The following is a 14,619-nucleotide window of genomic DNA, read 5'->3' as shown; positions in this document are numbered from 1 at the left end:
AAACAAAGAACATTTTAACCCCCAAAGGAGAGTTATTATCTTTGACTAGAGGCAAGTTTTAAATTAAATAAGTTCAGCTTATGAAATATGCAATATTGTAATTGCTTTTCTCATGTTGTCTCAGAATGATATAAACTTTGCTGTGGAATTTCAGCAGCCCTCTGATTTATTGGTTTATCATACTGCCTCTATACAATACACCTTACAATCAATGAGAAAGATCAAGGAGTCTTCCAAATTTGGAACCTTGTTTCACTTTCCCTAAATAAAATAGATTGAGACTATAGTCAAAATGAAATGTTTTGTGCTTTTTGTTGTCTATCTGTGTTTGTAGGGTCAATAACCTGGCAGGATCCCATATGGATATTCAGGATACCCATGCTACTTCCTTAAAGGGCCAAAAAATAAGACAAGACATGAAGAAGAATATGAATATGTCCAGATATCATGAGAGAGCTGTTTTCTCTAGATTGAATGAAATTGCTACTATTAAATTTAATACTGGGGTGAGCAAATTCATTAAGAATGTAAACCTAGTATGTTTGGCTTGGGTATAATATGTGTAATTTTTAAAATATTTGAACTTAAAAGATATTTGGAGTTTAGACATGGAACATCAAGCCAGATAGAGACCAGTATGTGTTACAACCCCAATAATTTCCTGATGCAGGAGAAATGGGTTCTGGATAAAGATCACAGATGCTACTTTCACCATTAATTCTCAGAATCACTTTGAAAAGTTTTTTATTTCCCTTTAAAGGTTTTTATTTATTTATTTGACAGACAGAGATCACAAAGGGGCAGAGAAGCAAGACAGAGAGAGAGAGAAGGGGAAGCAGGCTCCCTGCTAAGCAGGGAGCCTGGTGCGGGGCTCAGTCCCAGGACTCTTGAGATCATGACCCGAGCCAAAGGCAGACATTTGACCCACTGAGCCACCCAGGAGCCCCTCATTTATTTTCTTATAAATTTCCCCTTTGTTCAGTTCTAAGACAAGACCCAAAATTATGACTGTTACAATCAGAAGATATTGGTTGACCAGATTAAGGGCATTTTCTCATGATGAACCATAGTTTGTATATCAAATCTTAACAAAGTATAGTAGTTACATACAAATTTCGTGGGGATATTTGCCTTTAAAACTGACAAATAGATTATGGTTTAATATCAAATAAAAGAAATACAATTTTGTTTTCTGATTGGAAACATTACAAATATATTAATGAATAAAATAAACTTGATAAGATTTTCAATGTAGTTAGATCAGAAACTAGATATGAATCCTTTCCCTTAATACTTTACACAAATAAAATTTTATACTATCTTATTTATTTTCTTGGGCTAAAGGATATATTTGTATTATATGTGTATATCTAGTGTGATAAAAATTTGGAGCATTTATATTAATGGGTTTCACTATGAATTTCCTACTTGGGTCACTACCCATTGTAATGATATGTTTCTCTCCTCTTTTTAGTTTTCACTTTACTGCCAGCAATTTTATTCCATGTTTATAAAGAGAGCACTATTCACTTGGCGCAATTGGAAGTTGATGTTGCTACAGATATTAATAATTTTGGTTTTCACTACATATCTCTTAAGAACTGCATACTCGAATTATGACCTTCCCACGAGAGAACTGGACTTGAGTCAATATGGTCAAACGATTGTGCCTTACTCAGTTTCAGGGAATTCTGATTTGGCTCTGAATTTCATAAATAACCTTAAGATTTTTCTAAAACGTAACAATCAAGAACTTTGGGAAGTGCAAGGTAAGACCCATAGGGGGAAAAAAAGAGACTGCTGCTATATGAAGATCCATTTGTATTACTTACAAAGAAGGCACTTAACTATGCTATTTAGCTACCCATTTCTTTCTTTTCCTACTAATTACCAGTATCTTAGAGTAAGCTAAATCAGAAGCAAGAAACAAAAAAGTATACTTCAAGACAATTGGCCACAAAAGTTAATAACTAATGGAGACATTTGGCTCTAGGTTGTCTTTCAGCTAATTGCATCATCTTTCAGAGGATGAGTTAAAGAGCCACAATACTATGAGAAATTTAGCACACAATTTTTATTCTGATCAAGATACAAAAATGTTTCTCTAGGCTGAAAGTGAAATGATTCCACGATCTGAAGTTTGCCCTTCTGTCTACTATGTTCATTTTTTAAAAACAAGGAGCAGAATATTTAATAGATTGTCTCCTCAAAACTAATTTTTAGAGAGTAGTATAAATAGTTATATTTAATTTGTTCAATGCTTAGCTTTGGTAAATCCATACTAAACACTTTCTCTGCATTATCTTTCTTAGTGACAAAAGCAATCTTTTTATGTAGCTTATTTGTATCTATTCCTTTGTAGAAAATTACCCAAAAACCTAGTGAATGGAAATTTTGAATCTTTTGGTATGATGGAATGAACTCCTTTTCTCACAAAAGCAACAAAGATACTTCAAAAACAGTTTTATAAATCAGCCAATTAGGAACACTGGAAATTAACCAAAACACAGAACAAACTAAAATGTGTCTATTCTAAAAACAAAAAAACAAACAAATAAAAAACAACAACAAGAACAACAAAAAAAACTACCAAACCTCTTTAAAAAGAGTAAGGTCTGTGGCATTTTAACTTAGAACTATTCCTATCACTCTCCTTCCTCAACTCAATGAAATGGTAGCCACGAAAAGCCTTGAAGTTGAATGAAAGAGCTGATCTATTTAGAGTGGTGTTAAAAGCCCCATCTCTAGAGCACTATCAGTAATTTAACTAAAATAAGTCCTGAAAAAAAAAACTCCATTCCCAGGGAATTGTTCCTATTGGATTTGAATCAGGGCTCAGCTTTTTTGGAAAAAGCCCTATCCACAGAGCATTAATAAAAACAGTAACAATCTGCTGGTAACATCATCACAGTTGGCTAAGGCTGTGATTTTAGTTGAGCAACAAGAGCCTGGCCAAAAATTAACTTTGAAGGAATCCCTGGAGAGCTAGAGAACCAAAATGAACTTTTAAAAGTTCTGATATTTCTGAGGATATAGAAGGCTCAGAATGGTAGTGTGTATGACCAGAAATGACCTAGGAAAGAAGACTCCAGTCAGAAAACTCTAATTTGATGTTGAGACCTGGTCAAGCAAGAAGTAAAAGTTGAGGCTGACTTGTAAACTGTCTTAAATTTGAAGTGTGCCTTTACACACAGATTCCTTTGGCAAATAATGGAAGACTTACTCTAGGCATTTAAAGAAATCTTTTAATTGATTACTAAATTAAACTGACCCAGGATGACTCCTAGGAACTTGTTTTAAAAATAAAAGTCAGAATTTTTAAAGTCTGTCAGAGAAGTAAGTGACTGCACACTATATAGTACAGAATCTATAGAATTAGTCCACATAAGTTACTAACCAAATGAGCAGCAACAAGTTAAAAAAAAAAAGGCAATAACAGCAAACAAGAGATGGGAAGGGGAGTTCAGATATCATCAGAGTTGTTACACTACTTGTCTTAAATGTCCAGTTTCTACAACAATAATAACAGAGAAAGGAAAGAACTATGGGGTGAATTGTGTTCCTTCAAAATTCATAAGTTGAAGTCCTACCCCAAGTATCTCAGAATGTGACTATATTTGGATATAGTTTCTTTAAAGAAGTAATTAAGTATAAGACTTACTTAGGGTGGGCCCTAATCCAATATGACTGGTATCCTTATAACAAATGCAGATTAGGAACAGACATGCATACTCAGAAGAAAGACCATGTGAAGACACAGTGAAAAGACAGCTATCTACAAACCAAGGAGAAAAGGCCTTCAGACGAAACCAACCCTGCTGATACCTTGACTTGGACTTCTAGCCTCTAGAACTGAGGGCAAATAAATTTCTGTTATTTAAGCCACTCATTATGTGGTACTTTCTTATGGAAGTCCCAGAAAACTAACACATAAAGAAACAACCATATGACCCATGGTGGGGAAGGGTGCTGAAGCCACTAGCTGTCCTTGAGGGAGGCCAGATGTTGAATTTAATAGACAAAGACTTTAAATACTACAAATATTTTCAAAATGCTAAAGGAAATACGTTTAAAGAATTAAAGTATAGTCACTATGTCTCCACAAAGAGAATATTTATAAATAATTAAAAAAAAACAGAGATTTTGTAGTTGAAAAGCATGACTGAGAGAAAAAAAAAGTGGAAGAAAGATGGTAGAGTATGAGGACCCCATCCCATATTTTCAGCTGGACATTGTCCACAACCAAGTCAACGAACCAAGGAGCAATCCAAAGACTGGCAGAACAAACTGCACAAGTAAATATAAAGAAGCTGCAACTGAAGGGTTAGAAAGATCGGAAAGGCAGAGGGAGGCTGCCTGCACCAGAGACGGAGCTGTATGGGCAGAGAAGGAGGAGAATCCTCACACCAGGGAGCTCACATGGGGAAGACTCCTCCCATAACATTGGGCTTTAAAAGCCAGAGGGGCTGAATTCCATAAGTTTATGAAAACAGTGGTCCTTGGAGTGGTACTTTAAAAGTCTGTTGACTAAGCACTGGGTGAGCTAGAAGGTTGAGTCATACCTTGGTCACCGCCCTTAAAGAGATAGCAACCTGCATGGAGGGGCAACATAAAAATGTCAGTTTACATAGCATTTCATACTGATTTTGGAGTGTGTTGGAGAACTTTAGAAATGAGGGAACTGACAGGCGCTGTTTTCTCCCCTGCCCTCCAGTATGAACACAGAGCCACCTGAAAGCATCAGGGGGCTGCACAGACACTTGCTACCTTATCTGCTAGCAGTGCATCACAGCCTGAGTTCTCCTGAAGACTATCCCACTCCAAGCTTCCTAGCCTAGGCTCTGAGCTCAAGGTAAATTTTGTTAAAACCATGCATGCACTCCAGCCAGCTGCTGGGTACACAGCTGATGCAGCGTGCCATACACATGTGTAACAGTGCCCAGCCATGTGCCTCCAGCCACAGGCACATGCCACATACTCACAGCTGCCAGCACTTGCCAGGCCCAGTCTTGCCCAGCCTCAGCCCCAGCAGCCCTGGTGTGCAGCCTCCAGCTGCCATAGTGCTTCAGGAGATCCAGCATAGGACTAGTGGCCCAGCACTAATTTTCCTAATGCCATCTTTTTGCTCCCAAGTTCACCAGCTGGCATACCCCCTCAGAGCTGACCTCCTTGGAGCCCACTAACACCACAGAGAATAAGCACAGCCCATAGCAGGTAGAGAGTCCATGCTGATGACTGCACTGAAAGGAAAAGTGACTCCTTTAGTCAAACACAACAGTAGGGTGTAAGCAAAACACATAGATACTTTTTTATTTTTTTTATTTTTTTTAAAGATTTTATTTATTTATTTGACAGAGAGAGATCACAAGTAGACAGAGAGGCAGGCAGAGAGAGAGGAAGAAGCAGGCTCCCTGCTGAGCAGAGAGCCCAATGCAGGGCTCGATCCCAGGACCCTGAGATCATGACCTGAGCCAAAGGCAGAGGCTTTAACCCACTGAGCCACCCAGGTGCCCCGATACTTTTTTAAAGTGCTAGTTTCTGGTGAACAGAGGACACTGCACTGCAAGCCACTCCAGGACCTCTTCTTCATAAAGTGACTGCTTTCAAGAGCAGAAAACACAGCTGACTTTCTTAACACAAAGAAAGAGACACAGAGAGGCAGACAAAAGGAAGAGACAGAGAAATGTATCCCAAATAAAAGAATAGGACAAAGCCATAACCAGAGATATAAATAAAACAGATATAAGTATCATGCCTCATAGAGAATTTAAAGCAGTGATCATAAGGATACTCACTGGACTTGAGAAAAGACTGGAATAAAAAATAATGAAATCTTGGGGCACCTGGGTGGCTCAGTAGGTTAAAGCCTCTGCCTTCAGCTCAGGTCATGATCTCAGGGTCCTGCGATCAGGCCCTGCATCAGGCTCTCTGCTCAGCGGGGAACCTCCTTCCCCCCTCTTTCTCTCTGCCTGCCTCTCTGCCTACTTGTGATCTCTGTCTGTCAAATAAATAAAATCTTAAAAAAATAATGAAATCTTGGCATTTGCAACATGGATGAAGCTAGTGTATAATGCTAAGTCAAATAAGTCAGAGAAAGAAAAATACCATGTGATTTCACTCATATATGAAATTTAAGAAAACGAATGAACTTGGGGAAAAAGAGGAAAAGCAAGAAACGGACTCTTATTTAAAAATTCAATTTAATTAACGTGTAGTGTATTATTAGTTTCAGAGATAGAGTTTAGTGATTCATTGGTTTCATATAACACCCAGTGCTCATTCCATCAAGTGCCCTCCTTAATGCCCATCACCCAATTACCCTATACCTCTTCCCTCCTCCTCTCCAGCAATCCTGTTTGTTTCCTATAGTTAAGAATCTCTTATAGTTTGTCCCACTCTCTGTTTTCTTCTTATTTTCCCTTCCCCTGTGTTCATCCATTTTGTTTCTTAAGTTCCACATATGAGTGAAATCACACATGAGTGATATTTGTCTTTCTCTGACTGACTTATTTCACTTAGCATAACACTCTCTAGTTCCATCCACATTGTGTAAATGGCAAGTTTTCATTCTTTTTAATGGCTGGGTAATAGTTCACATCTTCTTTATCCATTATCTGTCCATGGACTTCTGGGATCTCAAAAGGCAGACTCTTAACTGTAGAAAACAAAACTGGTGGTTACCAGAAGGGATGTGGGTAGGGGAATGGGTTAAATAAGTGGTGAAAATAGAGTGCTCTTGTTGTGATGAGCACCAACTGTCGTATGGAAGTGCTAAATCACTATACACCTAAAACTAGTATTACATTGTATGTTAACTAGCAGCAATTTAAATAAAAACTTTAAAAAATCAAATAACCCTGGTATGACCTTGAACCTACAGGGCAATCATCCGTTCAGTGAGAGAAATCTTCAGCTGTAAACTTCTCAGATTTAGTCAGGAATTGACACCAGTCACTGGACAAGGATTGTTGGCAAAATACTACTCATTAAACTTGCTAAACATAGAAAATTAAAAGACTTCTGGTAACCTAAAGCACTAAACCCCAGCTGTAGCCGAGAATTGTCAAGAGGCAGAGAAACTCTGGAAGGAGTAAATCAGTTTGCCTATATAAACACTGATCTCATTTTGGAAAAGAAAAACAATGTATATTTTCAGAAAAAAAGAGCATCCAAACCATGCAAGGTTTATTACAAAAGTAATGAGATAGCATCCACAGAATGCCAAATTCTTTAACAACCACACAGAAAGTGTACAGCTGGGAGCTCAATGTCTAGGAGAAATACATCCAGCTAGAACAAACCTCACCAAGTATTATACTTTGAAAGCAGCTGACCTAGAAGTTTTCATGAGGGATAACACACAAACCAATGATGTCTAACAGAAGACTCCAGATCTGTTAAAAGTAGCAGGTGGTTATCAATGCCATATGATGGTCCAGTTCAATTGACATGATAGCCTTGAGTCTTTGAAGTGAAAGAACATAGTTGAAGTGTAACAAATAACCCAGTCATACGGTACATCTTAAATGCAGAATTCTCCTAGGCACTCAGTGAACACTTAAAGGTTCCTGTTTTAACTCAAAAAATTGAAAACCTGATGATGGTTTGTTTAGCTCCCTTTTCTTTCCCCTCTTATGGAAAGAGGAACTGGGACTGTGATGAGTAGAATGGAGCAAGAAAGAAGAGAAGATGAAAAAGAGAAAAAACTTAAATGCATATATGTATACACACTCATCCATGAACCATTCAGAAATGTGTGCTAAGATCCTTTGTGCAACCACTCTTTTCATAGCCCTCTCAGGGCAGGCTTATTCTATCCACTGCTGACATATGTTCCATATTTCCTCCCTATAATGTTCAATTGCTATCTCAACTGTTCTCTCCGTAGTTCATTATTTTAACTTTTGGACAGCAAACATGTTTAGGAAGGAGGGATGTTTGGCCCAATCGTTTGGCCCATCTTACTAAGTACTTTTATCTCTCCCAATAAAAGTCCCACAGCAATTCACACACACGTACACACACATACACACACACACAGTAGAAAAAGAAGGAAAACTTCCAATTCATTTTATGACTCCAGCATTACCCAATACCAAAACCAGATAAAGACACCACTAAAAAGGAGTACAGGCCAATATTACTGATTATCACAGATGCAGAAATCCTCAACAAAGCACTAGCAAACTGAATCCAACAATACACTAAAAAAAAAAAATTACCATGATAAAGTGGGATCTGTTTCTGGGTTGCAAGGGTGGTTTAATATTCATAAATCAATCACTATGGTACATCACATAAGTTGGAGAAAAGATAAGAACCTTATGATCATTTCAATACATGCAAAAATAAAAAGCATTTGACAAAGTACAACATCCATTCATGATAAAAACCTCAAGAAAATAAGTTTAGAGGGAACTTACCTCAACATAATAAAGGCCATATGTGAAAAATGCGTAGCTAACATCATGTTAGTGGGGTAAAACTGGGAGCTTTTCTCCTAAGGTCAGGAACAAAGATGTCCACTCTCACCACTTTTATGCAACATAGTACTGGAAGTCCTAGCCACAGCAGTCAAACAATGAAAAGAAATAAAAGACAAATGCCATGTGATTTCACTCATTTGTGGAATTTAAGAAACAAAACAAGCAAATAGAAAAAAGTAACAAATTGAGAAACAGACTTAATTATAGAGAAAAATTTATGGTTACCCAAGAGGAGTAGAGTATGGGGGATGGATTAAATAGGTAATGGTGATTAAGGAGTATACTTATTATGATGAGCACTGGTTGGTGTATGGAAGTATTGGATTACTATATTGCACATTTGAAACTAATATTACACTGTATGTTAACTAACTAGAGTTAAAAATAAAAACTCAGAAAATTTTAAAAATTAGGAAAAGCATGACAAATTGACAGTTCACCAGAGGGGTTCAACAACAGACTTGAATTGTCAGAAAAATATATCAGCTATATTGAAGGTAGGTCAGTAAAGATCAGTAAAGCTTATCTTTCTGTGGGACAGAAAGAAGAAAAAAAGGGTAGGTGGTGGACAGAGCTTCTGATAACTGTGGAACAATAGCAAGCATTCCAATATATACATAATGGGAGACTAGAAGGTGAGGAGAATGATAAAAGGACAAAAAATAATAATTTGAAGAAATAATGGCTGAAAACTTCTCAAATTTGAGAAAAAAAAACAATCTTTACATTCAAGAAGCTCAATAAGTTCTAAGTATGATTGACTCAAAAATGTCTACACTTAGACACATTATAATCAAACTAGTGAATACCAAAGAAAGAGAAAATCTTAAAAGCAGAAGAGAGATGATTTATTAGGGGATTATCAATAATATTAATAGCTGACTTTTTGTCAGAAACCACAGGGATGGCCAGAAGACAGTGGAATGACAAAAAGTGCTGAAAGAAAGAATTGTCAGGGCGCCTTGGTGGCTTAGTCAGGTTCATGATCCTGGAGTCCCAGGATCAAGTCCCTCATTGGGCTCCTTGCTCAGCAGGGGGTCTCCTTCTCCCACTGACTTCCCCTTCTCATAGTCTCTCTCATTCGCTCTCTCTCAAATAAATAAATCAAATCTTTCTTAAAAAAAAAAAGAAATATATAGATTTCAACAAAAAAGAAAAAAAAGGAATTGTCAGCCAAGAATATTATACCCAGCACATTTCTCCCTCAAAATGAAGAAATATGGATATTCCCAGATAAACAAAGACCAGATGAATTCATCACCATTAGACCTTCCTTATAAGAAATATTAAAGGGATTTCTTCATACTGAAATAAAAGGACACTAGACAGTAACTTCAACCTATACAAAGAAATAAGAGCTCTGGCAAGGATAGTTACATAAGTAAATATGAAAAAAGTATAAACATATATATTAACTCCTTTTTTCTAACTTATTTAAAAGACAATTACAGGGGCGCCTGGGTGGCTCAGTGGGTTGGGTGGCTCAGTGGGTTGGGCCGCTGCCTTCGGCTCAGGTCATGGTCTCAGGGTCCTGGGATCGAGTCCCGCATCGGGCTCTCTGCTCGGCAGGGAGCCTGCTTCTTTCTCTCTCTCTCTCTCTCTCTGCCTGCCTCTCTGTCTGCTTGTGATCTCTCTCTGTCAAATCAATAAATAAAATCTTAAAAAAAAAATAAAATAAAAGACAATTACATAAAATAGTTATAAAACTGTGTTAATGGGCTTATAATGTATAAAAGTATAACTTATGATAATAGCACAAAGGGGGGAAGAGGGAAGGGAAATATGTGGAGCAAAATTTTTGTACACTATCAGAAGTACATTGGTGTCTATCTGAGCTAGTTAAATTAGGATTTATTTTGTAGTCCCCAGAGCAACCACTGGGAAAATAAACTTTAAAAAAACAGTAAAACAACAACAAAGGCCCTTAACTGGTACAGTACAAAATAGGTTTGACATTAAATAGCAATAGTAGGGAAATAACAAAAAAAGAGGTATAAGATATGTAGCAATATTTTGGCTAATTGAACATAATTAAAAGAAAAAAAGTGCAAAGGAAAGAAAGAAAATAGCAAAATGGCAGATATAAATCCTAGCATACAGTAATTACGTTTAATGTAAATGGAGCAAACACTCCAACAAAAAGGCAGAACTTTTCAAACTGGAATTTTTAAAATCCAGCTTAGGTAAAGTGGACACAATCCTATAGGGGAAAACACAAATTATCACAACTCATAATAGCACTAAAAAGAGTAAGACTGGAGGATCCTGGGTGGCTCAGTTGGTGAAGCATCTGCCTTCAGCTTAGGCCATGATCTCAGGGTTCTGTGATCAGGCCCCTTGTCAGGCCTGCTTTTCCTTCTCCCTCTGCCTCTTCTGCTCCCTCTGCCCCTCCATCCCCACTCATTCTCTCTTTCTCTCTCAATCTCAAATAAATTAATAAAATCTTTTTTTTAAAAGAGTAAGACTGAATATTATTAGGATAGCAATATTCTTTACAGTAAAGTTTAACAGACTTTTGTCTTAAAAATAGTCAGAATTCAGAATGCCTGAGTGGTTCAGTTGGTTAAGCAGCTGCCTTCGGCTCAGTTCATGATCCCAGAGTCCTGGGATCGAGTCCCACATCGGGCTCCTTGCTCAGCAGGGAGCCTGATTCTCCCTCTGCCTCAGCCTGCCACTCTGTCTGCCTGTGCTCGCTCTCCCCCAGCTCTCTCTCTGACAAATAAATAAATAAAATCTTTAAAAAAAAATAGAATTCAACTTTGTGATTTATACATAAAATATATAAAAAACGCTACAATTTGTGGTTAAGGCAATGAAAACACAGAAAAAATTAGAATTACTCTCTCCAAAGTGATAAACTATAGATTCAGTGCAATTTTTTCTTTTTATTTTTATTAACATATAATGTATTAGTTGCCCCAGGGGCAGAGGTCTGTGAGCCATCAGGCTTACACATTTCATAGCACTCACCATAGCACATACCCTCCCCAATGTCCATAACCCAGCCAGCCTCTCCTTAACCCCCCCCACCCCTCAGCAACTTTCAGTTTGTTTTGTGAGATTAAGAGTCTCTTATGGTTTGACTCCCTTTAATCAAAATACCAAAAGACTTTTTGCAGAAATGGCAAGCCAATTCTAAAATGTGTATGAAAATGTAAATGACCTAGAGTAACCAAAATAACTCCGAGAAAAGAATAAGCCATGTTTGTTTTATTTTTTCCCTGTACAAACAAATTTATTAAACCAATTGGTAGTACTATAACTATAGAAGTCAAGATGCATTTTTTTTAAAGATTTTATTTATTTATTTGTTAGAGAGAGAGAGAGCATGAGCACAGGCAGGCAGAGAGGCAGGCAGAGGCAGAGGGAGAAGCAGGCTCCCTGCTGAGCAAGGAGCCCGATATGGGACTCGATCCCAGGATGCTGGGATCATGACCTGAGCCGAAGGCAGCCGCTTAACCAACTGAGCCACCCAGGCGTCCCTCAAGATGCATTTTAATTCAAAATTAGATTCACTTTAATAGTAAACAGTGTCTCCAGCAAAATACATATATCTTAGCTACATTTTGAACATAAGTCATCGTAAATCTCTCCCTGAAATAGTGTTTCCAGGTTTTTAGAATTAGTAGACACTATTTAGAATAGGTTTAGATTAACAAAAATGTTGAACGGATAATACAGAAAGTTTCCATATCCCAACCCTCCAGTTTCCCCAATTAAAAACAACTGACATGAGTGTAGTGCATTTCTTTAAATGAATGAAACAACATTGATACTTTTATTAACTGAAAGTCCACAGTTTACATTAAAATTCTTTTTGTGCTTTGACATTCTATGAGTATTGACAAATGTGTAATGTCAAACATCTCCATGTCTGTTTTAGACAAGAATAGAACAAGACATTCTTAGTAATTTACTGTTTTTTCAAGTTATAGTCTATGTGGTGAGATTATTATACGGATTAGTGATGGAGTGGAATTCTTGAGGAGAAACAAAGATTTGAAATAACCATTGTGGGAAGCTAGAAAGGGAAGAGATACAAGGAAAAATATTTTTTTTTTCCTCTCCAACATAAGTAGTAGGTGATTTATTACATGTTGACTTACTGATCTATTTCTTCCTTTATCCTAGGTAAGGTAACAAAACATATAATGGAAAACAAAGAGTTTCGTGACTTCTCCATTATTGCACTTTCCATTGAGGTTGAAAAAAACAAAATGATACTTACTATTTTGTTCAATAATGAGGCATACCATTCAGCTGCAACATCATTGGCAGTGTTAGACAATGTTCTTTTTATGTCACTTTCTGGCCTCAATGCTTCCATCAGTGCCTCCAACAAGCCTCAACCTCTCCCACTTCATGGTCATATCATAATGTATGTAAGATTTTCCTTTTACTGTAATTGATCCTTAATATATCCCTTGCTGTATGGCCATATGCATTTAAAAATAGATATTAAATCATCATTTTCTACTTATATTTCATAATTTCTTTCATTTATTTCATCCTCTGTAGACCTACAAATGGATTACAAATAGTAGTATGTTTGGCTTTTGGCATGGCTGTTGTGGTTGGTAACTTTGGCCTTCAGACAGTGATGGAGAGAACCACTAGAGCAAAACACATCCAGTTTGTGAGTGGGGTATCTGTACTTACTTATTGGCTCTCTGCTTTTCTGTGGGATCTCATCTGCTTCTGCATTCTCTGCTGCTTACTACTGGTGAGTATTACTGATGTTGCATGAAGGCTTATTGTCCTATGTCAACCTAGGAAATTCCTATTCAATAATTTGTATCCTAAAATAAAACTTGTAAAGAAATTTGAAACTACTTTGGCTTATTATACCAGAGAATATATTGTGGAAACCTCATTATGGAAATGTTCTCCTTCATATTTTTTTTAACTGGAGAAAACACATTTCTCTGAAAAGTCTCTCTTGAATTATCTTCCCATGTAACTGTTCAGCATGTCCCAGCCTTGTCCCAAAACCCAAGCTGGCTGGGTCTGCAAAACAGAGCTAGTTTTTACTCAGAGATCCAATTTTAGATCCTGAGGATATGCTATAAAGAGCAAGCAAGGATGGTATAACCTCTTTTAATGTAATGATTTTGCTCATTGGTGAACTTTGCAACTTCTTTTGTTTTGATGCATATTTGAGGGTGAGGGAGAGAGAAAGCTATATAGTTTCAAGGGGGTGAACACATGAATAAAAGAGGTAAATTTCTGGGGCACCTGGGTAGACCCATCAGTTAAGCATCTGCCTTCAGCTCAGATCATGGTCTCTGGATCTTGGGATGGAGCCCTGACTCCAGCTCCCTGCTCAGTGGGGAACCTGCTTCTCCCTCTCCCTCTGCCCCTCCACACCCCCACTCTTGCTCATGTGTACTCTCTCTCATATAAATAGTCTTTTAAAAAAACAGATAAAGTTTCTTTATGTAAAAGAGGTACTGGGGAAGAAATAGTTTACTTCAGGCTCATAAGCTAAGGCTATTCTTTTTTTAATGGGTTAAGTGATTGAAGTAATGAATAGTTCTTATCTTCTAATGAAGGCAGGGCTTGCTGTTTTTTTCTAGGTTTTCTGGCTTGACTTATTGCACACTGTCCTTCACCTTGCACTTAACTCTGCACTCTGTGTCTCAGGGAGTGTTCAAATACTGCGGATTGGATGCATTTGTTGCAAATTACAACTTTCTGGACACAATGATGATCTTTATGCTGTATGGTTGGTCTGTTGTACCTCTCATGTATCTTGGAAGCTTCCTGTTTTCTAGTAGTACTGCTGCCTACATCAAGCTCACCCTCTTTAACTACTTTTCAACTATTTTCAGTATCAGCATTTATGTCATAAGACAACAATATGGTAAGGACTTTACAAAATTTTCCCTTTCTTCAAGAAATGCATTAAATAAATCAGGATGAAAGAGCTTGAGGATAAAAATATTAATTGCTAAACACTTTCCAGGAATCTAAAAATCTGTGCTTTTGGAAATTTGGGTATGTGAGAGATAGAGTTTGAATGAGAGAAAGAGGGAGAGAAGAAATGGGGAAGAGGGAGAGAAGAAATGGGGAAGAGAAAGGAAGAAAGAAAAAGAGATAATTTAAGTCTTTAAGGGATCTGGACTCAATATCA

At 37.2% G+C, this 14,619-nt stretch overlaps 1 protein-coding gene across 1 annotated transcript in view; it reads left to right on the top strand.

The window, feature by feature from the left end:
- Positions 1–334: 334 nt before the first annotated feature.
- Positions 335–14,619, top strand: part of LOC116876277 (ATP-binding cassette sub-family A member 3-like) — a gene marked incomplete at its 5' end in the record, with an annotated part of 61,928 nt that continues 47,643 nt past the window's right edge. Inside the window, 5 exons of the mRNA XM_032872325.1 lie at positions 335–506; positions 1,475–1,769; positions 12,618–12,864; positions 13,005–13,209; positions 14,130–14,349. Coding sequence (XP_032728216.1) covers positions 335–506; positions 1,475–1,769; positions 12,618–12,864; positions 13,005–13,209; positions 14,130–14,349 — 1,139 coding nt within the window. The remainder of the gene's footprint in view (positions 507–1,474; positions 1,770–12,617; positions 12,865–13,004; positions 13,210–14,129; positions 14,350–14,619) is intronic.

The sequence above is a fragment of the Lontra canadensis genome, unplaced genomic scaffold, assembly GCF_010015895.1.
Source record: "Lontra canadensis isolate GAN:19392208 unplaced genomic scaffold, GSC_riverotter_1.0 scaffold45, whole genome shotgun sequence".
In the NCBI taxonomy this organism is placed as follows: Eukaryota; Metazoa; Chordata; class Mammalia; order Carnivora; family Mustelidae; genus Lontra; species Lontra canadensis.
Note: the sequence above shows the minus strand (reverse complement) of the source record. Positions and strands in the feature narration are given on the sequence as shown.